Source organism: Copidosoma floridanum, unplaced genomic scaffold, assembly GCF_036245765.1.
Source record: "Copidosoma floridanum isolate Cflo_tuat_1 unplaced genomic scaffold, Cflo_Japanese_pri ptg000013l, whole genome shotgun sequence".
Taxonomy (NCBI): Eukaryota; Metazoa; Arthropoda; class Insecta; order Hymenoptera; family Encyrtidae; genus Copidosoma; species Copidosoma floridanum.
Window position 1 is genome coordinate 32868434 of NW_028321890.1, and position 22831 is coordinate 32891264.

Genomic DNA, 22831 nt, shown 5'->3' on the forward strand with positions numbered 1-22831 from the left:
AAGACCCAAGCTCGTAATTTATATTACAATATTGAAAAAAAAAAATTATTCATGTACGTATAATTTTTGAAAACTGAATCAACTATCACCCTTTTTAGAGAAAACTGTTATTTTATTTCCTTGAATTAAAAGGGGGGAAAAAAAATTTACAAACCTTAAATTGTGCACAGTAAAAATTAACATATTTTTAAGATCAAAATAATGGGGTGAAAATAAATGTATTCTATTTATTCAATTACGATATATTTTTTTCTGTCAGATAAAATACAGTTCCAAATTATCAACTAATTGAAAAAAAAAAAAAAAAAAAAAAAATGTATTGTAACGTACGATTATCAATCAATGACTTACCAGTTGAGTATTTTATTGTTATCAGGTCAAAAGTATCATTTGTAGCTCTTTTATCTTTTTACCTGTTCCTATTCATCATTGTTATCTGTACATTAAAAAAAAATTCAACACAAATATGTGTATTTATACATTTTCTTCCAATTATCAGTGATTAATTTAATATTACACGGTACTTGAAAATCGCTTAAGTATCGAAGATAAATAAAATATTTTCATTATTTATAAGGTCAATTGAAAAAATAATAAAATAAATAATTAACCGATATCTTGTGATTAAAGCGATCAAAGAAACTGATGAAAAACTTTGATATAATAAGATTGATAAAGTTTTTAGACGTAATAATAAGAATTTGTTTAAGATAAAACAAAACGAAATTGTCGTTAAGTAGCTAATAAGGTTTTTAGGAGGAAGTTTTTTTTTTCAAAGAAAACAATGTTTGTTGTAAAAGTGAACGTGTTTATTTAAAATATCGTTTAGTTTTTAAAGTGTTACATTTTTCATTCACTTATTGGTTTTCGTATAATTCGTTGAAAGTAATTTTGATCAAACAACAAATTGCTTTTCATAAGTTATTTTTACTACGAAAAGCGACAATAATGTCTAGAAGTAATGACTTGATAAGTGTAGTTTCACTCAAACAATTATCCATCTTACTAAAAATTGTGGACAACTTAAATTTTAATCAATGAAAATCTAATGAATTTTTCAAACATTCATAGCACGAATTTTGTACGTTTTTATAATATTATCAAGTGATTATTTCTTCTAAGAAATAAAGAAATGAGCTTGTTACTTAAATTATGTATAACTACTGCCTAACAAGCAAAGAAAATCGCGTATAAAAAATCACTTTTTCATTTTATTTTATATTTTTACATATTTTGAAATAATGCAGTTAGACGAAACTACATTACATATAAAATACAACAATGTACGAGAAATGGTACACGTTTCGTCATTTCGCATCTACAATGTGCTTTTCATCCTTAGTTTATTTTTCTTTTTATATTTTCAAACTGTATAAAATTCGAATACGCGCAATCATACGTCGCCTTTTTGTCATATTGACGCAAAATTTACAAGGTATGCAAAACTTCGACGAAATGTACGTGAAGTATCATATGACATCGTAAGCGCCATTCGCAATTCCGAGCGAATAACGCTGTTTTTTTTTTTTTTGTTAACGTTAATAATTAACTTGACAATGTAAATGGAAATGACAATGTTTAAACATACCCACTATCATAAGTTTACATTCTTAACCGCTGTCAAATTACAATCCTGCTTCTTAGGTATGAAACAATATGTAATAACAAAAAAACTGAAATGTAAAGCTTTTCATTGAGTAGTAAAATTGCGTTTTCAAAGACACATCTTCATCCGATGGCTTAGTAACATTGCCCGTTTCTTTTAATTTATCGTTTACTGAGAATCCGCGAGTGTAAATTAATTCACGTCAGTCCTGTTACCGCTTTCAATTTTGGTTCCGATTAAAATTAAAGGATAGCTTCAGGACTGGATACATGCGGATACTCACTTTTATGATAAAGCATGTAAGAAAACAAAACTTATCAACTCCGTGAATAAATCTACAAGGTTTAATATTACATTAACGTCGCTCCTAAAGTTACATTGGTTAAAGTAAAGGGCACGTCGAGATGCGTACTTGGTACTTTATTGGCATTAATTTTTTGACAATAAAGTACGACTTGTCCTCACGATTCTCCCTCTGTACAATCGGCTCTGTACAAATCGTTTTTATTTTTATATATACGCCTATACGATGCACATCATTTTATATACATTCTTTTTATAATTGAATATTAACCGAATCTTTAACTTTTTTTCGGTTTGATCTTGATTTTTTATACAAATATTTTAATTACCGTTGCAACATCATTTTTTGGTGACATCCATGATTGGCGAGGGCCTGAGAGCATCGCGGCAGTGGCCTTCGATATCATACCACCGTTCATTTTACTGAATTGACATTCTTATGATCTTAGTCCTGCCAAGAGTCTATTAGGTGACTAGATTCACTCTCCGCGACATCTTTCTCTACGGTTTCTCATTTAGCAGTCTCAATACATCATCAGGCATGTCCCATAAATGAAGATTCTTGTCTTTGCTGCCGGCTATTATCTACAAACATTGCGAGTCTTAATATAAATTGGCTATGAAGTGATTGTATTGATTTATAATTAATTGCTACTTACTTTTCTATCAATAAGTTCCATGCTTAAAAGCATATTTCCAGGGCCGGGTATAGCGCATACGAGGACTTTATCCTAAAAGTTTATGGAGTTGAAATAAACAATAACAAAAATGGGGCCACTTTTTTAGACAATAACGCTCTAGTTACCTCAGTATCAAAAACATAGATGTTTCCATCATAGCATCCAGCAAACAGAAGGTGTTGACATAAGCACATGCACACAATGCCGACACTTGCATTATATTTTTCTGTCTGTACTCCAGTCTGAAATATAATAAATTAACTTTGAATAAAAAGATACTTTTGTCAATTGGATAGTTATGAATAATCGGAATAACTTACAATAAAATCGAAAACAGGAAGCGACCTACTACTTGTTCCGCAGTAAATCAGACTTTTTTCTCTGAGTAAACTGTAAATTGTGTAATTTTCTTCACCGCTTATCGTTCGCAGCAAGAGTCCATTGTCAGCATCTCGAATGGCCAACTTTTCGGCTCGAGCAGCCACGATCAGCACCCTTCTAGCTCCTTCTTTGGTCGCTTTTAGTGCCATGATTGATGGAGGTTTTTTCTTGTCGCCTTCTGCTGAAACTATTGTAGCCAAATTCCTCGTCTACAAAAAATACATGTCAATATCAAATAAATACCATATTCTTTCAATTTTGTATTTTAATTCAAAATAAATATGCACGTACCTGAACATTAAATCGTAATATACTTCCAGATTTGGTACCGATATAAATGACATTCCAGCACAGCTCCATACATTGAATAGGACTTTCCACTTCGTTTATTTGTTGTTCCAGACCAGTCTGCGAAAATTGTTGTATTAAAAAATCATGGAAAAAATAACCAGTGAAACAAAATTATTAAATTAACAAAAATAATTGGCGTGTGTATAAATGAACAAGCTAAGTAGAATAAACATTAATTTAATAATTCTTACCCTAATATTGTAGCAACGGAGACTGCGATCTAAGGATCCCGAACACATAAGTTCATATTTATTGCTATGCTTGTCTACATAACAGGGAACACAAAGACATGTCACAGCACCGGTATGGCCTTTGAAAACTCTAACTAATGTATCAGATGTGATTTTGTACTGATATACTAATCCATTGTCACTAGCTGCCAAGAAAGTGTCTTCAAAAACCTAAAAAGCCATACGAATTCTTCATCTAGTCAATGTCTCTACTTCTTCTTATCTTTTATCATGTCTTAATTAATAAGCTGTGTTAAACAATTCCATACACAAGAGATAAGTCGATTTGTAGACGTTTCGTGGTGTTATTTAAAACATGAGATTAAATTGAAGACACATGTACATTGTTAATCACAGGACAGGTAAAGGACATGTCGTAGTAATGAGTAAAAGCAGGATTCTACAAATTTGTGAGTTTTTATTAAATCTATAATTACGAACATGCCTCGCAATTAAAATCGATGATCAAAAAATCGATAAAATTAACACAAAGCCTGCGTTTTCACGATAAGTAAAAAAAAAAAAAAAAAAAAAAACTAAACAAAAATACGGTTTATAATTACTTATTAATTGAAAATTTCATTAATCACTATCTAAATTTTTACTTATTACGAAACAACATTATTTTACATTAATATATAGTTTACACAAGTCTAATTTAATATCTTCAAAGTCTAAAACTATAGGCTTTTGGGAATATCACATCCAGTTTTTAATTTAAGCGCAATTATAGTTTCTTGTACTGTAGTTACATGGTTTTATATAATAAGTTTGTCACAGTGTTGTGAAACATTTCACTTTGTAATTATTTTTTACTTCTCGGTCATGTTTTTTTAAGTCAAGTTCATCGTCAAGTTTACTTCTAAAAACTATTTTTTTTTTTTTTTTTCATCACTGTCCTTTACCTTGATATGCAAAATCGGACCCGTGTGACGTGAAAAAGTAGCTCTTTTGGATTTTGCCTCATCCTCCGCCACGTTTGAATTGGATTTTTCTTCAGTCTCGTTGAAAACTCCCGCTGCTGCCGTTGCCTTTGCTGGAATTTTTATTTTTTCCACAACTACTTGAATCTGAGCTAATTTGTTGTCTTTGCAATTTAATAATGGTTTTTTTTGCTGCAACGATTCTGAGAGACTTGAAGTAGACTTAGGAGATTCTGAAATTGTGGGAATATTCTGCTTTGATGGTGTTAATTGGTTTGCAGCCTCTTGTACTACTTTTTTTTTATTTTCTGAAGCGACTAACTCATTTTCTCTTGGTGGTTCCACTTCAAGACTTTTTTGTTTAATATCCGACTCCATTTCTTTAGTCTTGTTAATAGGTGAGTCTTCTTTTTTCTCAAAATCCTTTTCTGTTATCGTTTCTGAATTTGATTCGACCTCGGTGTTTGTTAAATTTTCCTCATTTGTTCGATTTCCGGTGTTTACTTCTATATTATTTTGCTCAGACTTAGCTTCATTCTTTTTTTTATGGTGATCTTCAACCTCGGAGTCTATCTTCTTTTTGGAATCAATTTTTTTTTTAGACTCTTCTTTCAGATTCTCTTTCTCTTCCGAGTTTTTTGCTTTTGCATCTGTGGTACTATGTTTGTCTTTTTTACTCACAGTATGTTCTTCCTGCTTAACTTCTAAGTCAAGTTCTCGTTGTTTAGAACTAGATTTACTCGGAAATATAGACTTCAAGTTTCGAATGCGAGATATACCAACTTTACGTAAAACACTTGAAGATACGTTATCCCGAAGCAGAGTATACTTGCAGTTTATGATCGAGACTTTACACGCTCTCATCTCTGCTTTGCTCATAAATGGTTTTCTTTGAACACTTTTCTTAAATGGCACATCCTTATATTTACGCCTTCTCTTAGATGGAATAACTCCTTCACCATTCGACAGTTCTTCTTCAATAATTCTTTTAGGGCGTCCACGACGTTTCACTTCTTTAACGTTTTCATTCTTATGTTTCTTGGACGGTTTTACATGGACAGATGTCTTGCGTCTCTTACTCCTCTTCTTGTCCTCAGCTTCATTATCTTTTATTTCATTTTCCGACTTGTCCGAATCACTCTCTACTTTTCTTTTTTTAGTTTTTGTTTCTGTTTTCTTGCGCTTTACATCCTTCGATTTTAATCGACTCGAGTCTTCTAGATCAGACTCGTCAGATTTTTCAGAATCACTATCTCTCTTCTTAGTGTTTTGTTTTTCAACAGCCAATTTTTTATTTTTGGCTGATTTAACTGACTTGCTTTCTTCCACGACAGATTCATCATTATCACCACCTTTAGACTTATCAGAATCACTATCGTGAATAAATTCTTCATCAACAGTCTTCGATTTTTGTGATTTCTTTGAAGTTATAGCTTTATTTATAACGATAGATTCTTTCTTCGATTTGTGACGAGAGGGTTTTGTTTTCTTTTCTTCAGATTCCGAGTCTTCAGCAATAGTTTCTCTACTTTGTTGCATTACCTTTTGATCAGATACATTTTTCTTTTCTTCAAAATCTTTTTGGTCTGTAATTTTAACAATGTTCTCGTCCTCATCTGTCATTTTTTCTACTTCAACATCAGATTTTTCCGATGTAACATCTATTTCTCTTTGCACGACACTATCATCTAATTTATCTTCTTTTTCAACATCAATTTCACTATCAGAGTCAGCTTGATCTTGAGTTAGAGATTGTTTTTCAGAATAACTGTCAACTTTAGATTTATCTGATTTAGTTACTTGTGGATCTGCAGATGCCTCGACACATTTTGGTGAAGGTTGATTTGAACCACTTCCTACTGAACTACAATTGTCAATTACTTCTTTGGGTAGTGGCATGCCTTCGTAAGTAAATGGTGCCATCATATTATCCTCTTTGGCATTGTCATCCTCTGTTGGAATATCAATTTCAGCTTCTTCAAGAATATCTAAAACAACATATGGAGAACCTTCATAAGTAAAGGGTACATCAAGATCGGTTACTTCAACTTCATCTTCAGACTGAGAATCATGGCTCTGTTCAATCTGAGCTTTATCTTTCGTGTCTTTTGTATTAGCAGATTCTACTTCTTTTTCATCGGACTTTAATTCAATCGCATTATCCTTTTCGGCAGATTCTGTTTCTTTCACGTCATTTATTTCAGCAGATTCATTGTCATTTTTCAAAGTTTTAGAAATTTCTTCATTCAAACTTTCAGAAACAGGTACTTTTTGTTGTTCTTCAGATTCAGGTAGAGGTGAATCAACATTTAACTCACCATCAGAAATATCTTCTAACTCAGAATTTTTAGGCTCTGAAGAAAGCTGGCAGAGTTTTACGATCTTTTCTTCTCGAGTTTTTTCTTTATTGTCATTGTTTTTTACAAGATTATTTAACTCTGGAGTTGGAGATTGCAGTTCGGAATTTTTAACAACACACTCTATAACATCCTCATAGCGCTTGGACACTTCTGAAGAAACGATGACAGTTTTTTGTTTTTTCTTGGAAGAACGTTCAGATTCTTCTAAATCTACAATAGACGAAAGATCTGATTCTTCATCAGACTTATTTGACTGAGAATTTAACAAGAACTTTAAGGATGACTTTTGCTTTTTTGATTCTTTCTTAAGAGACTCTTCAAGAAGTGCGAGACCCTTTCCGGAAGCTTTACTATCACTTTTTGATAGCTCCAGTGTGTCTTGAGTACTATCATCTGAATATATAACTGTTTTCTGATTATCCTGAATTTTTTTAACTGGAGACTGTGAATGAGTATTGGATTCTTTGCCAACCCTACTCTTTGGTCGCTTACTTGAATCTTTCGGTTTTATAGATTTAGCTGCTCTACTCTTAGAACGAGGTGGAAGTTCTGAAAGAGAAAATGAAATCAAAATAAAGTTTGTTTGCATTAATAAAAAATGCGATGAACTTACCCTTTGAAGGAGTGATGCTTTGCTTCTTAATAATTCGTTTAACTTCCAAGTCCTTATCAAAATCATCCTTATCTTCGGGTTCGTGACTTTTTACTTTTTCTGATTTCTTTTCTTTGTCATTTGATTGATCTTGTTTTACTAGTTGACCACCTGAAATAATTTTATTAAAAAATGTTAAAGGGCATATTATCATGTTAAGAAAGTAACTATTAAAACTTTTGTCTGGAAAATTTTTATCTTTTTATAATTGTAAAATTATGATATATATATAAAAACTAAATATTTTCTATTAATACTTAAATAACACCGAAGCATACATGAAAGATATTTTGTACACGAGAGATACCTCTCTTGGGGGATGTTATACTTAATTTAAAATACTACATAGAAATAAGAACTTACCATCCGGTTTAGGTTCGTTGATGCCATTGGAATTCTCTTGACTGCTGTCTTCATAATTGTCGGAAGACTTACCAGGTTGGTTTTCGTTCACAGCTGGAATGTTGGTCTCATCGTCGGAAAAGTCTTTAGCAATCGCATCTACCATTTGGCGTGCGAACTCTTGCGACTTTGCCAACGACTTTTCTACAGACTTACTTTTTTCAGCTTCATCCGATCTGCCCACTGAACTCCTTGCTGACTCTATTGTTATAATTTGGGATAGATCAAAATCTAAACATCTAACATTCCACGCAGATAACATTGTCGACAGTTTACCTGGTTTAAGATCAGAAGCTAAATCAATATCCGATTTTTTCTTGTTTTCACTGTCACTTGCAGCAGATGAATGCATTCGGCTCTTCGGTCGCTTTGGTCTATCGTTAAGAACGCGATTTTCTACATTAGAGTCACTGTCCGATTTACTGATGGATTTTTCTTTCCCAGGTGAAGACTTTTTGGGCGATTTGACCCTTTTCTTGCTTTCATCATTACTCGTCGATGAATCTCGAGACAATTGGCGAATTCTACCTTTAGCTCTTCGTTTGGGACTAACGCTTCGATTACGAACTGAACTTTCATCTTCTGATTCATCACCTGATTTCATAGCAGCTATTTGTTTTGTCTTGGGAGATTTTATTTTCAAAACTTTGCCTGCTCTACTTCTAGCACGTTGGGATCCAATAGGTTTTTTCTTGTCACTTTCAACTTCACTGTCCGATGAGTCTTGAAGGTTTTTGCGGATTTGATCTTTTGACAGAGACTTACTTTTGGCTGTTTTTTGAGAAAGGGGTTCATCTGAATCACTGTCCAATAATCCTTGAGAAAATTTACCAATGCTGCTTTTAGGTCGTGGCCTTTCAGGACTAGAACTACGATCTCGTTCAAATTGACCAAGTTTTGATTTTATTTTTGACTTAGCTTTTTTGGTTTTTGATAATTTTAATGTAGTTTTATCCTTAAGAAGATTTCCTATACTACTTTTGGAACGTTGAGTCAAGTTTGATGCTGTAACAAAAAATTATAAATGGTAAAATATGAAGAATTAAACAAAATTTCCATAGATATAACGTTTGACTCACCACGACTAAAAACAGGTTCATTATCACTAACTTTCTGTGGTTTTCCAATGCGGCTTTTGGATCGCAAAATTTCTTTGGGACTAGGGCTACGGTTGCGTGTATATTTTTCAACTTCTGAATCAATATCCGATTTATTGCTATCATTAACAGTCTTTACTGGTGATGTATGTTTCTTTTCTACTAAAGGTTTATCTATTCTATTTTTTGATCGTTTAGTTGATCCTAAAAAGTAAGGGAAAAAATGTAATTTAACCATTATTTGCACAATAGTAACTAATTTTTTTACTTGATGTGAATAATCAAAATTTACCTGATTTACGGCTGGATACCGACTCAGAACCAGATTTCCTCTTTTCATCTTCACTTTCACTATCTACCAAAGCTTTAGAAAGTTTACCAAGCTGACTTTTAGATCGGAAATTTGCTTTTGGACTGGTACTCCTACCACGAGACTCATTATCCGAATCGTCTTTTGATTTCGTAGTTTTTGGAGACTTACGCCTAGCAGCTTTACCAATTCTGCTTTCTGAACGTTTAATAGAATCTGTGTAATGATACTCGATGTTGAAATCAATTTTTTTTTAGATATAATACAAAATACGAATCAATAACTTTACCTTTCTTTCCTCGACTTGACATCGATTCAGTGTCTGATTTTTTCTTAAAGCCATCATCATCACTTACTTGTGCACCCTTCATAGGTTTACCAGCACGGCTCTGAGAACGCTTGCGAATTTCACTTTCATCTTCAGAATCAGAGTCATTAATTTCCTTACTCTTTAATGATTTCGATGGTTTTAAAGGTTTGCCCATTCTGCTTTGAGATCGAACTGATTCTGCGGAAAAATCAATTTTACAGTAGCACAAAAAACCAAGTAGACTTTAATCGAAAAATTAAAATTTATTACCTTTTTTAGGTTTGTTTTTGTTTTCTTCCTCACTGTCTGACGAATTTTTGAGAGCTTTGCCAAGTTTTTTAGCACGCTGTGTTTGCGGAGCTTGCATGGAATTCAACTTTGATTGTAATATTGCATCAGAATCATCATCCGACAAATTTTTCGAGGCAGCTTTGACATCCTTATTAGATTTCGTTGATTTTTTACCCTTAGAGGGTTTTTCAAGTTTCCTCGAAAGAGATTCTAAAAAAAATTTTTTTTATGAAATTTTTTTTTTTTCAAACCAACCATTAAGTTATAAGAATAAGTCTAGTCGTCAGAATAAATAGTTGCTAGTTTACAAATAAAGAATCAAGTACCTTTTTCAAGCTTTGTTGGAGCTTTAACCTTGAACGGTTCTGGACTAACAAGACGCTTCCTGGCGGAACTTTCGGACTCAGATTCATCTGAAGATCCTTTGGAAAAAGTTCTTATCCTGCCCTTTGATTTTGGCGTAGTTTCAGAACTATCAACTTTAGGCCTCTTCTTCGAGGCTTTGGAATCTTCAGAAGATTCCTTGTGCTGCTTGCTAATTTTGGTATCGGGCGTTGATTTTAGAGAAGTTTTTGTTTTATCTTTGTCTATGGACAGTTCACTAGACACAGAGCGCCTGCTGTTGGATCCATCTTTGGATTTGGCCTTTTTCTTTTTCCTCTTGTCGTGGATCTTTTCTTTCTCATCGTCTTTGTGCTTGCTTTCGAGGCGCTGTCCAGATTTATCCGAGTCTTTGTCGCCAGTACCAAGCTTCTTCTCACCAAGAGCTGATCTCTCAGATACTTTGTCGGACATATCCAGAGCACTAGTTTCACTTTCCGAGCATTCTGGCTTTTTCGTTGTTGGTTGCTGCTGTAGCACCGACATGCCCGGCAGCATAGACATCATGGATAGAGGATTAAAACCTATATTCATGCCTATGGATGCAGCGACCTCCAACTGTTTTTTAGGATCAGCAGCCTGGGGCATCATCATCATCGAGAGTGGATTGAAGCCCATGTTGATACCACCCGTGGCCGCGATCTCTGCCTGCTTTTTCTCGTCCTCGGTGACATCGTCCCCAAGAGCGTTAGGCAGGTGCTGGAAGAGCTCACACTTTTTGTACCACAGCTCGAGCATCTTACGGTTGATATCGTTCATTTCGTTGACGATATTCATCCAGGTGTGACGGGTCGGTAGTACCGTAGGCTCCACCAGCTCAGAGTTCATAAGATTATCGATACCAACGGATTTTGGCGGGGGCTTCGCCGCTTTGAATTTGGTTTTCGGCTTGTTAAGGATTTTATGTAACTTACGATCTAGTGAAGGTTTTTCCTTTCTCTCGTTAGACAAGTTCTCGAGGTCTTCGGATTTTTCTAAAACAACGAACGGCTGGTTTTTGTTCATCGCTAGCAACAGGTCTGTTTTTTTCTTGTTTTCAAATTCTTCTGTTTCAGCCGCAACAACATCCGTCACTCTCTCCTCCTCCAACGTGGCTACTTCCGGCTCGTTTTCACTTTCTTGTTTCGACGAGTCTGGGGCACTGTTCGTGTTGTTGTCTTTATTAACCAGCAACGAAAACTGGCCGCCGCCATTAACAACTTCGTCTGCTTCGTTGGAATTTGTTTGTACCTTACTTGTATCGACGTGCACTGAATTCTCGGAAGCCTCGTCTGTATCGAGCGCCACAACGTTTTTCGTCGTTGTATCGATCAAGTCCGAAGTCGGTGACAACACAGACTCACTGTCATTCACACCAATTTTTTCTTTCTCCATGACAACCGAGCTCGTGCTTGTGGTCATCAAATTGTCGATGCGGTTGTACTTCTTGCTACCGTCTTTGCTCACGTGTATCACCGTAATGGGCGTCCTTAAAATCATCTCGGATATTAAAGAGGGCCGTGCCTGTACTTGAGGCCTTTCGATTGGCTCGTCACTGACGTCGGCAACACTGGGCACTGCGATATCGGCAGATTTAAACTTTTCAGCGGGAAGAAGCACGTGTTCGCTGCTGCTGCTACTGCTGTCAATGGTAATCACCGGCTCTTTGACTATCGAGTCGAGCAATAAGAGCGACTTTTCGATCGGATCGTCCAGATTGACGGGAAGCTCGAGCTCTTGGGCCACGATCGGAGTCTCCTCGGCCAAAAGCTTAGGGATTTCCTCGGGCTTCGGGTCGCCAAAGACTTCGAGGATGGGCTCCAAGTCGTCGGACTTGCTGAAAGTCTCGGCGATCTTGTCGCTTTCCCCGGCTTCCTCGTCAGAATCTGGGATAATGGACGCGTTTCTGAACATGGGAGGAAGATTGCTGCCGTCTTCGTCCGTTTCCGCTGGAGATGGCCTCTTGAGAAGTTCTGCGTCCGGCTCGATAGTTTCCTCGGGCTCGGGAGACAGTGGAGATTCCATCTCGTCGATTTCTCTGGCTAACGGAAGTGGCTTCGCTAATGGTAGTACGTTATGTCCGTCTCTCAATGAATTTTCTAGACCTCGCATCTCTTCCCGCTCTACGGGAATTCTGTAGTCTACCGATCCTTCGTTAGTCATTGAGTTTGAAATATCATTCTCGCATAATAGTTGGTCGAGTTTATTTGCCTGCTCAACGTTTGTCACCTGCGAGCTATCCGCGGTCTCGCTTTTTTGGGTAAACGTCTGCAAATCCTCTAAAAGATTCATGGTGTCGTTCTTTTCGTTCTCGTCCGTGATTGGGCATATAATATCTTTATTTACAGATTCGCTCAGAGATTCTTTTCCCATGTATTCCTTATTTACAGATTGCATGATGCTCTCTTTGAAGAGCGGTACTGTGATTTCGATTTGATTCTCGTTCTTTTGCAATTGCTGCTGGAGATTACTGAAATCCTTCATGCCACTGGACACATGGCTATTAACAGTGCTGCTCCCCATACTTTGAGATCTAATGTCAACGACCAAGTTGTCACGAGATTGAAGCGATTCTTGGATGCTTTTAACGACGGAGACATTAGATATCTCTATTGAGTCTATCACGATATTTTGCTGCCCACTTTTTTCCACATTTTCACTATCTACACTTTCTTTTTCACTTTCCACTGTAAAGCTCTCTTCCATCACTTTTGTATCATTAAGTTCCTTCAAAATATCTTCAATTTTTTCACTTTCACTCGTTTTACACACTTCACTAACACTTTCCACTTTTTCATTTTCCATCATCTTGCGTATCATTTCTATTTCTGCTGATTCAACTTTGCGCAGCTCTTCTATTCTGCGCAGTTCTTGCTCTGCTTTAAGCCTTTCTGCTTCTTCCTGCTTTTTCTTACGCAACTTTTCTTCTTCAGCCTTGAATTTTTCTTGCTCTATCCTGAGCCTTTCTTCCTCTGCTTCACTTCTTTGATTCTCTATTCGGTATCTCTTTTCTTCTTCCAGACTACGTTTTTCTACCTGAGCTCTGTACCTAGTTTCTTCTTCCCTCTTGCACTCTTCTGCAGCAACTCTACATCTTTCTTCTTCTTCTGTGGTTTCATACATTTCTTCACGAGTAATGTCCACGAAAAATTGCATTAATTCTTCTAAATTGTCCAAGTCGGGCTCTTTAGCATCCATATTTGAGGCCTCGCAGATTTGCGACATTTTAGTTGATATCAAATCAAAAGATTTAGTGGTTACACTGTCTTCGGCAATGTCCATGGCTTCATCGACTTTGTCTGTGATTGAAATTGGAATCTTGCTGATGCCGAGGTACTTGTTGATTTCCTCGTCAGGCACAGTATCAGGCAAACCGTCACTCGTGAACAATGCGGTCATGTTAGACATCACGTTATCCACAATTTCCATGGGTCTTTCAATGACTTTGGTTTCAATGCGTGAGGTGTCAATTGGAACGAATGATTCTTTACTCGACACGACATCCATGCTCTCAAATGCATTACTTGAGTTCAGCTGAGCACTACTCAACACATCATTCTTTGATTTTTCCTTAAGCATCATGTCTGCTTCGCTTACTTCTACCTTTTTCGAGGTTTCTTTGTCTTCGGATTTTTCGCCCACCTCGGCGACCTTGCTCCTTGGTGACTTCAACTTAAGCTCCTTGCTGCCCTCAGACTTGATATTTTTAAACTTATTGCAGGCTTCACAAACCTTTTTCTTCTTTTTTGATTTGTCCGACTTCAAGTCACCATGGTTTTCCATGCACTTGGTTGGACTTCCTTTTTCCGTGTCAGGAACAACGGTAGGTGCTTTTGCAGCTTCTTCAGTCTTTTTCTTATTTTCCTTTTCCATTAGTTCAGCCTGAGCCATCTTCTCTTTCATCCTCTCGTGAAGGCTCGTGCGCTTCAACTTGATAGCGGGTCTGCTATTTTTGGCGGGTTCAACTTTGTTCTTGTCAGTTTTAACTTCCGCATTATTCGCCGTGGTCTGTGCTGCTGGCTTCGTGGCTAAAGCTGCGGAACTGGACTCACGTTTGTTAGCCGGGATGTTTAAGAGATTTTGCGTTAGCGAAGCAGGGTTACTTTCTAATTGCTTTGCCTTTTCCTGCTCTCTTTTTTGACGTTCGAGTAGCCTTTGTTTGTAAGCTTTAATATCCAATTTCTTTGGCTTGCTGGGATCGACAGGTTCTGACTTTTCTGATTCGGTAGTTTTCTTCACAACTTTGAGAGATTTAACGGGGCTTTTATCCTGGGGTTTGACGGTGGTTTTCTCCAGAGATTTTATTTTTGGCTCAACAGCCGGAATTTTGTCGAGTTCCAAGGCGCCTGATATCAAATTCTCTGCAACAGCTTGCTTGATGCTCTGAGCGACGTCCACGTCAGGCTTTTTAGGCTCTTCTTTTTTGGCTACGTGACTAGTTTTTTCAACAGTCATCTTAGATTCAACAGGTGCCTTTGTCGCAGCAGTCTCTTTCGCAACAGCTGGTGCTGCAACTGCAGCCTTAGGCACTACCGTCGCCTTTGCGGCAACGTTTGTCTTCGCCACTGTTGTCGTCGTGGTAGCTGCAGTTTTTACGGAAGAAACAGCTTTTGCTGCTGAAGTTGTTGCTGCGGTTGTCGTAACCGGGACAGACTTTGCTACCAGAGCTGTGGCTGCAGTTGTTGTGGTCGAAATAACTTTAGGTATTGAAGTCGTTGCTGAAGTCGTAACCATAACAACTTTCACTGCCGAAGCTGTTGTTGCAGTCGCCGTTGCCGTAACAGCAGTTTTTGTTGCCGTTGTAGCTGTTGTTACGGTAGTTGTTGTCGTTACTAATGTAGCGGTTTTTGAAATAACTGCTGTGGTTGCTGGCTTTTTAACATGAGCTGCTGCTGAAGCGGCAGCTACAGCAGTATTTGCAGCGGCTGCCTTGGCAACTGCAGCTTGGTTGACGACTGTTTTTGTGATGGATTGTATACCAACTTGTGCTGGCTTGGTCGCAGTTTTAGCTACAACTTTTAGCACAGACGGAGGAACAGCTTTCGTAGCTGCAGCACCAGCGATCGCTGCCGGTGCTACAACAGCCTTGGCCTTGGTCTCTGCAGCGATCTTCTTGAAGATCGTTTTGTCAGAGATATCGTGATGGATCACTTTGTCGGAAAATGTGACTTTTCGAGTTACGTGATAGTCATTCTCCTGCACAAGCTTCTTTTGGCTTCGAGATTTCAGTGGGTAAGGCTTGGCAGAGCCATCGTTGCGCTTGGAAGGCGGATTTTTAAAAAGAATGGTTCGTCCACCGACTGCTGCAAGAGTGGCTGCAAGGGTAGCTGCCTCAGGCTCTTCTTTGATTATCTCTTTCTTGATCTCATCTTCCGAGAGCAGATTCGTTGTCAAATCATCATCGTCAGAATCATCATCGTCCGAGTCATCGTCGGAGTCGCTGACATTTACCCTCGAGCGCTTCTTGTGCTTCTTGTTGCGGGTACGTTTTTTACGCTCCTTCTTATCCTTTTTCCTTCTCGAGCGCTTCTTCGATTTGCGTTCTTTGTACTTTTGTTTCTCACGCCACCTTCGCTCAATTTCGGCCGTTACTTCATCCCTAATGGTCTCATTGATAGATCTCTTTTTGGCAATTTTTTCTCGCTCCTTAATGACCTTCAGCAACTGGGTAACATCAGATGGAGTTTCGTCATCCGATTCGCTTGACGACGAGGACGACGTGTCATCTTCGCTATTGGAGATTTGTTCTCGAACCGCCGTCTGACCGGCCGCGGCGGCTTCTTCATTGTTGAGATTAAGCGCTTGTATTTTGTTGAACTCCGAAACCGTAACCTCGAGTTCTCGCTCAAACGCGCCTCGGTCTATCGTCTTGCCATACTTTGCGTCCCACTCCTCCTTTGTCAAATTTCTGTAGGCATCTATGTGTTCGCGTTCTTTCCTCATCCATCGTTCTACCACATCAACGTCCGAGGCTCTAATCCTTCCGGCATCTGACACAGTCGCGGCAGAGGACGCCTTAGCCCTGGCCATGCCGGCCGAAAAGATATCGTCAAGATTAAAGGCCGTGCGGTTCTCGTCAGGCTGAGGTTGACTCTTATTATTACGATCGATACGATGAGCCAATCTAGCAGCTACACCACTCGTCGGCGGTTGGGGAGAGGGTAGCTTCGCTGCCTGTCTCACCTTGGCAATACCAGCCGAGAAGATGTCGTCGATGTCAGCCATATTGACAACGGGAGCGGTCTCGTTTGTACTGTTAATCGGCCTTGAATGTTCACGCAAGATGAAATCTGTCGTTGACGTGTACGTGGGGTAATCATCGTCGATCTGTGTGGCCGTGGAAATGGTTCGAGCAGCACGATTGGTTGCGAGCACCCGCTCGGCTGCGAGCTGCTGCTGCAACTTTGCCTGTTGCTGCAGTTCTTTGATTTTTTTGTGATCGTCGCGAATAATTTTAACGCGTACTTTTTGTTTTTCTTTATGATGAGCTAACTCTACTGGCTTGAACTCCTTTTTGCGTCGCTCGTGAAGCAGATGCTTGTCGATTTTTTGCATCATTGCATCGTCCTGCAATAACAAACATTAGTAATTATATGAATTGAAAAATCATAGTATATGCTTATGGCATAAGTATTCGTGTCTTTGACGATTCTACGATTTTCATGGTACATCAGATGCTAAATTATTAGGTTATAGATATTTACAGCGCGACATGCCGTGTCATTAATTTATACATCATCCATTATGTTTAATTCGCTTTATCTTATTCAACACAACAACATTCATAAATATTGATATATTAAAAAAAATTTTGTTCTATAATTGCTTTTATAAAATAATATTTTAATTTACTAATTTAAGAGGTAGTGGAGGCTTGTTTTACCACAACTAATTGTTCCATACTCATTATTCTGCTTTTCAAGTGACAAAGCCGTATTTATTGTGTAGTATTTCAACAAAGTAAATTAATAGAAATTTACCCTTAAAATTTCAGACGAATTAGATACTTATGAGCGAAAATTGTTAAAAACGTCAAATTAATATCGGTCAAACAGCTTCTATAACCTCTTATTAAAGTTGTATGTCAGGTACATTAGGTTCAACTCTATCTTTCTAGCGATCACATTTTACGGGTGAAGGTTAGTTTAAAACTTTAATATGAAAGTACGCTAAGTATCACGTGCAAAAACATAATTAATAAAATAACTAATGAAAACACATGCGTACCTCTTCTTGTAGAGCCGATGCAATTCGTGAATCGAGCGAATTGTATTCGTGAGCCAAAGGATCAGTAAGGCTCATTGGGTCCGAAGAAGCATTGGGTATGGCAGACACAGGATTGGTTTCCAAATTCAACATCACATCATTCAACTGCTGTATAAAATCGGTGGGCAAATCGTCAATGTCGAACGTCGCATTTGGATCTAACATAGCATTGACCTGCTTGATAAACTCATCTTGGGAATGTTCCTTGAGCTTTCCGTCCTCATTCATAAGTATTTCCTGGTTAATGGAGCTCTTTTGCTCCTTAACTAGACGGTCCATGACAAAGTCATGCTTTCTACGGCTCGTACGATCTATCATGTTACGTATTTCGTTTCCACTCATTTTGAGGAATTTGTTTATCACTTTGTTTTTCCACGTCGCCTCATCACCCTCTTTTTTCACTGGTTTTTTGTCCTTGGCCTTTCGAGTCATTGTTGCAACACCAACTTCTGCAACTGGCAGCTGGACACTTGGAATTGTTCCTAGTATAGGAACTGTAGTAGCTGCAGCAAGCGGCATCGTTGATGCGGCAACCAAAGGTACCGTACTCGCACTCAAAGGGGCCAGGGGCAGCGCTGTAGACGTCGCCACGGTATTGAGTAGCTGGGTATGCCTCAACAGATCTTCCGTGGTTTTCTTGTCCATGAGTATCTGCTGAGATAGCTTTAATATATCCATTCCAGAGGGAACTATCTGAGCTGTTTGACTCAAAGTTGTCGAAGCAACAATCGGTGCTGCAGTGGACGTAATAGTACTCGCGACTGTCGGATCATCGGACACTGGCACCGATAGCTGCTGCGTGCTCGGATTCGAGTCGGTCGAGTGTAGCAACGGTGGCGAAATAGGCTTGGGTACACTTGAGATCAAGGTCGCCGCAGTAACGAGAGGCGTACTCGTAGCTGCTGCTGCAGCTATAAGTGGAGGGGCGATTGGTGCAACAATCGGAACTCCGATTGGAGCGGCTACTGGAGCGACCGGCGAAACGGATACTGGTGTAGGAGCGGCGACTGGGACAACCACTGGAGCGGCAACAGGCGACATTTCAGGCTCTTCCAATTTCGACGCTACTGGCTCGTCATTCATACTCATGAGCTGTTTGGCAAATTCCATAGCCTCTTGCATCTCCTCTAGACCATCCTCGTCGAAGCTAAGCGAGGCTGCAGCTGTAGATACAAGAGACGTACTTGTACTGCTGCTGGTACTCGTGAGACCGACAAAAGGCGGTGGTAGTATCGGTTCTTGGTTTGGTATCGGAGGTACCGGCATAGGCGCTGGGGCAACCGAGACGGGCATCGGCACAGTCGGATAGTTCATGGGCGTCATGAAAGCCGGGAAGGTGGGTGGCATCATGACCGGTGGTGGAGGAATTTGCACCTTTGGCGGTTCCCGCGAAGTTGCACCAGCCAGCAACAATGTCGAACGCTCAGTCATAGAAAGCCGAGGATCGAATATTGGCGGTGGTTGCCGGACCTCCTCTTTTTTCTCGGACACGCTGCTAATGATTGGTTTACGTGGGTCGAAGGCCCGCGGTAGCTGCAATAATTCACCCTTGGACTTGCTACTGTCGCTGTCAGATTTTTTGGATATAGTCGGTGGTGGTTTACTAAAGTCCAAATCTGCTGGCAGTTCTGAAAAAAAATTCACTATCAATTATAATAGCATAATCAGGAATAATTAAAAAACATCACTTTAATCCAATTAACTTTTCTGCTATTGGTCGTAAAATAAAACATAATAAGTAAAACTGAAAAAAATGAATCACGTAATAATTGTGGAAAAAAATAATTTATTGTTATTTTATATGCTTTAAGTCATTATTTATTTTAGTATGTCAAAAAGATTGACATACTTTACTTCCACTAGAATTTTTCACGAGAAAATCCATGAAACTCAATATTATTCATGAACTAGTCAATAATCAGTTAATATTACATAAGTTTCAATCAAACTACGAGTTGCAATATGTGTGTACAACTTTTGTAACAAAGTGCAATGAGCAATATCGTTTAATGTAAATTTACACAAAATACAAAACTAATAAGTTTTATTAGTTAAAAAAAATATATTATTTCACATAACATGCGACAAAATTCATTAGCTACCTTTTAAAGCTATTAACAATGCCTTTATTTGAATAAGTTCTATATTGCAAGATATTACATCTTTTCTGTTTGATTTTTTATTACAAAAGTTTTTAACCGTTCATGCTGTTTAAAAAAGTTACAACCATTTTTTTCTTTTTTACAATTAAATCTGTAAATAATATAATTTTAATTACTCCCTATGGATCCTACTTTTAGTGGTGTACAAGTATACTTTATTTTTAATTCAAATTTTATTATTATTATTATTGTTATTATTATTATTGTTGCTGTTATAAAAGCGTCATCAAGCATACCTTTCCCGTCAAAGGCTCCAGTCCAGGGAGATGTAAGACTTGGTGTATAGCCAAGACTTGTTTTGAATTTAGTAGAACTTGTAAAGTCACCCTTGGGTGGAGGGCACATGGCAACAACGGGCTCTGCCGTGGTCGTTGTGGCTGATTTTGACTTAGTACTCGTCGCCTCAAAGAAGGGAACCGTAATCTCGGAACCAGGCTCCTCTGCTTTGGATGATGACCTTGAGTCTTCATCATGATCTTTTTTAGATTTGTCACTCATCGAATCACAGTTATTCTGTTCATCCAGGGAATCGCTCTGGGACTGTTCATCGAGCATTTGCATGACATTATCAAAATCGATGGGCTCCTCGAGCGGCGTCACTAACTTTTGCTGTTGCTGCTCTTGTTGAAGTTCTGCTGATGACTCGGTGCATTTAGGCTCGTCATCAACGGGGTGGTCTTCAATGTGCTCATTACTGCCGTGATCAGTACTTGGCAGAGTTTGTAGCAATCCGTAATCGTCCATTTCTATGTCGCCAATGCTGTCCACGACAAAGTGTTCTTCATCAAATTGCTCCTTTGCAGACAAAGAAAACTCATTGAAATCAACTTTACTGCTCGATTCAGACTCAACAGCCTTACGTCCAACATCCTTAGAGTCTTGTAGAGTAGAGGTTGAGTCGGTAGAATCTTGCTTTGTATCAGGAACAGTTGAGCTAGCGAGATCTTCTTGGGAGGAAGCTAATTTGCTGGGTGTATCGTCTACAGTTGAACTCACTCTGAGATCTTGCTCCCAAATGGTGACTTTTTCCTTTTCAGTGATGCTGGACAATGACTTTTTGAGTTTGGCAGCAGTTTCGGTTATCTTTTGTTGCCTCTCTTCTTCTGATCCCAGCAGAGGCTCGGACGGCTTCTCCGAAGGAACAGGGGAGTTACTTCTGCTGCTGTAGGGACTACTGTAGGGACTTGAACGCTTGCTGGAATAGGGGTAAGGCCTTCCAGGGCCAGGATAACGCATGTTGGAGCCCCTCGGCTGACCCCGGTCTCTGTAATTCTGATAGGGCCTATCATTTCTGTTCTGCCTGTCGTATCTGTCACGATCCCTATCTCGGTCCCTGTCCCTATCTCTATCTCTGTCCCTGTCATACCTGTCAGACCTGTCCAAGGAGCGATCGGACGAACGATCGTTAGAGGACGTGCGGTCCCACTCTGTCTGAGGCGGGCCCGTCCTGTCCCACTCGGATTGAAATGGCTGGGGCCTCTGATGCTTCTGGTAAGGGGCGTTCTGGGGCCGGCCCCGCCATTGCTGGTAGGACCGGTTACCAGTGTCTCTACCCTGCCAGTTGTCAGACTGCCGACCACCACCACCTCCGCTGCCACCACGGTTACGGTTTTGTTGCTGCTGCTGGCCGGGTGGGTAGCGGTTACCACCGCCAAATCCATTGGCGTTTGTGCGTTGCCCAAAGCCTCGGCCACGAAAGCCGCCGCTACCACCGCCACTGCTACTCATCACAGCACCTGGCTATGCTTAGGTCCAACTTCACCACTCTCTTCTTTTTTTTTTTTTTTTTTTTTTCTCCTCTAGTGCCTCCACTTTCCTCTTGCCAAGCTTGCACCCCGGGCGGCAGTACACCAAACCTGGGCTGCTTCTCACCCTGTGCTAGGGAAGAGAGGGTGTCGCTTACGGCATGCCTAGGCTGGCCTGTGTGTATCGGAGACTTTCTAGAATGCAGACTCATCCATCAGAGGCAGCCCACGGGCCTGGGCCCTGGCATCCTTAGCTCGGTACAGCCAACCACACGAACTGTAATCAAAACAAAACAAACAAACCAATTTAAAGTATAACACGTACGGCGGTACACTTGCTCTGATTTCGTATATTATAACTTGGTACCTATATCAGAGAAAAAAAAACAATAAGTATTTATGGGAGCGAGCGTGAGACGTGACCACGTAATCGAGGCACGCCGACGAACTTCTGTTATACGTTGGGAACGCGAACTCTCATCGATGTCTACCTCCAGGGTACAGTAGAGGCAAGTACATCGTAAGTACACACGCTTATTGTATGTTAAAGTGGTAGACGCGCAAGTGTATTTTTAGACGTCAGTGTGTAAGGGTGCCTATATACTGAAAGTACCCCTTTAAATGTTTGACGATCCGGGCGGTGTATACTGTATGCATAAAACGACCAAAGGTACAACTATACTTACAATGTGTTAATGTGTGTGTGGGTACGGGAGCAACAGCATTACAGCAGCAAAGCAAGCAGCCCAGCAGCAAATTTCTGCAGTGCAGGGGCGCGTGGATGACCAAGACAAAAAAGAATGTAAGCTCTGAGGACGTATACTTAGAAAAAGAGCTGGTGGTATGATGAAACAAGGGGGAAAAACGAGGGGCGGAAAATCGTCTCGCGCTTCATACGCAATATATAATATACTTATCGTACACGTTAAGCTATTCATGACACGAAATGACTCACTTTTTGTAGAACGCAGCACTTCCTGAAGATGATGATGAAAAAAAGATTACTTTCACTCCGGTGCACAACTAATAGTTCCTTGCCAGCAAAGTTGCGGGACGAGAGGAGTGTAGTGTTAATATGATGCACACTATACAGCGCTCCTAACCTCAAAGGTAGTTTTGTATTTTCACACACAACACGCCACTGCGTCCTTGTCCACCACCACCTAGGGGCGCTCTCTCCCTCTCTCTTTGCTCTGCTCTGTGCTGCTGCTTGGAGTTTTTTGGAGTATGTACCCTGTGACCCTGTAGAAGCTGCGCACGCGTGCACAGATGTAATAAGTACTCTTGGCTCGACTCCTCTCCCTGGATACCTTGCTGGGAAACACACAGTCACACACTAAGTACTTGTTCTCTTTGACTTTTTACGCAAAAATCCCTTGGTTTGTACCCGGGATTGTTGTTT

General features: G+C 39.3%; 1 protein-coding gene across 3 annotated transcripts; it reads right to left on the reverse strand.

Annotated features, from left to right (window-relative positions):
* Positions 1–809: 809 nt before the first annotated feature.
* On the reverse strand, positions 810–21471 carry LOC106637591 (uncharacterized). 3 transcript variants are annotated; one of them, XM_089591763.1, is made up of 17 exons: positions 19921–21471; positions 17484–19150; positions 10223–16823; positions 9876–10106; positions 9585–9803; positions 9278–9493; positions 8968–9189; positions 8165–8893; positions 7850–8089; positions 7448–7597; positions 4457–7383; positions 3513–3722; positions 3262–3378; positions 2910–3179; positions 2715–2831; positions 2569–2640; positions 810–2494 (listed from the first exon to the last, which is right to left on the reverse strand). In XM_089591763.1, the coding sequence occupies exons 1-17, from the start codon at positions 21410–21412 to the stop codon at positions 2411–2413; spliced, it is 15564 nt and encodes a 5187-aa protein (XP_089447889.1). In that variant the 5' UTR covers positions 21413–21471; the 3' UTR covers positions 810–2410. The 3 variants fall into 3 exon arrangements, with proteins under 3 accessions (XP_089447889.1, XP_089447888.1, XP_089447890.1); XM_089591762.1 differs by having other exon boundaries at positions 9278–9511; XM_089591764.1 differs by lacking the exon at positions 7850–8089 and having other exon boundaries at positions 9278–9511.
* Between the last annotated feature and the right edge of the window lie 1360 nt (positions 21472–22831).

Excerpts from the sequence above, each read along its gene's own strand:
- LOC106637591 (XM_089591762.1), bottom strand. The coding sequence starts at position 21,412 with ATGAGTAGCAGTGGCGGTGGTAGCGGCGGCTTTCGTGGCCGAGGCTTT. Across the intron at positions 2,641-2,714 it reads TCTATGTTTTTGATACTGAG|GATAAAGTCCTCGTATGCGC; the intron begins GTAACTAGAGCG and ends ATAAACTTTTAG. Across the intron at positions 2,495-2,568 it reads TGGAACTTATTGATAGAAAA|ATAATAGCCGGCAGCAAAGA; the intron begins GTAAGTAGCAAT and ends CAATGTTTGTAG.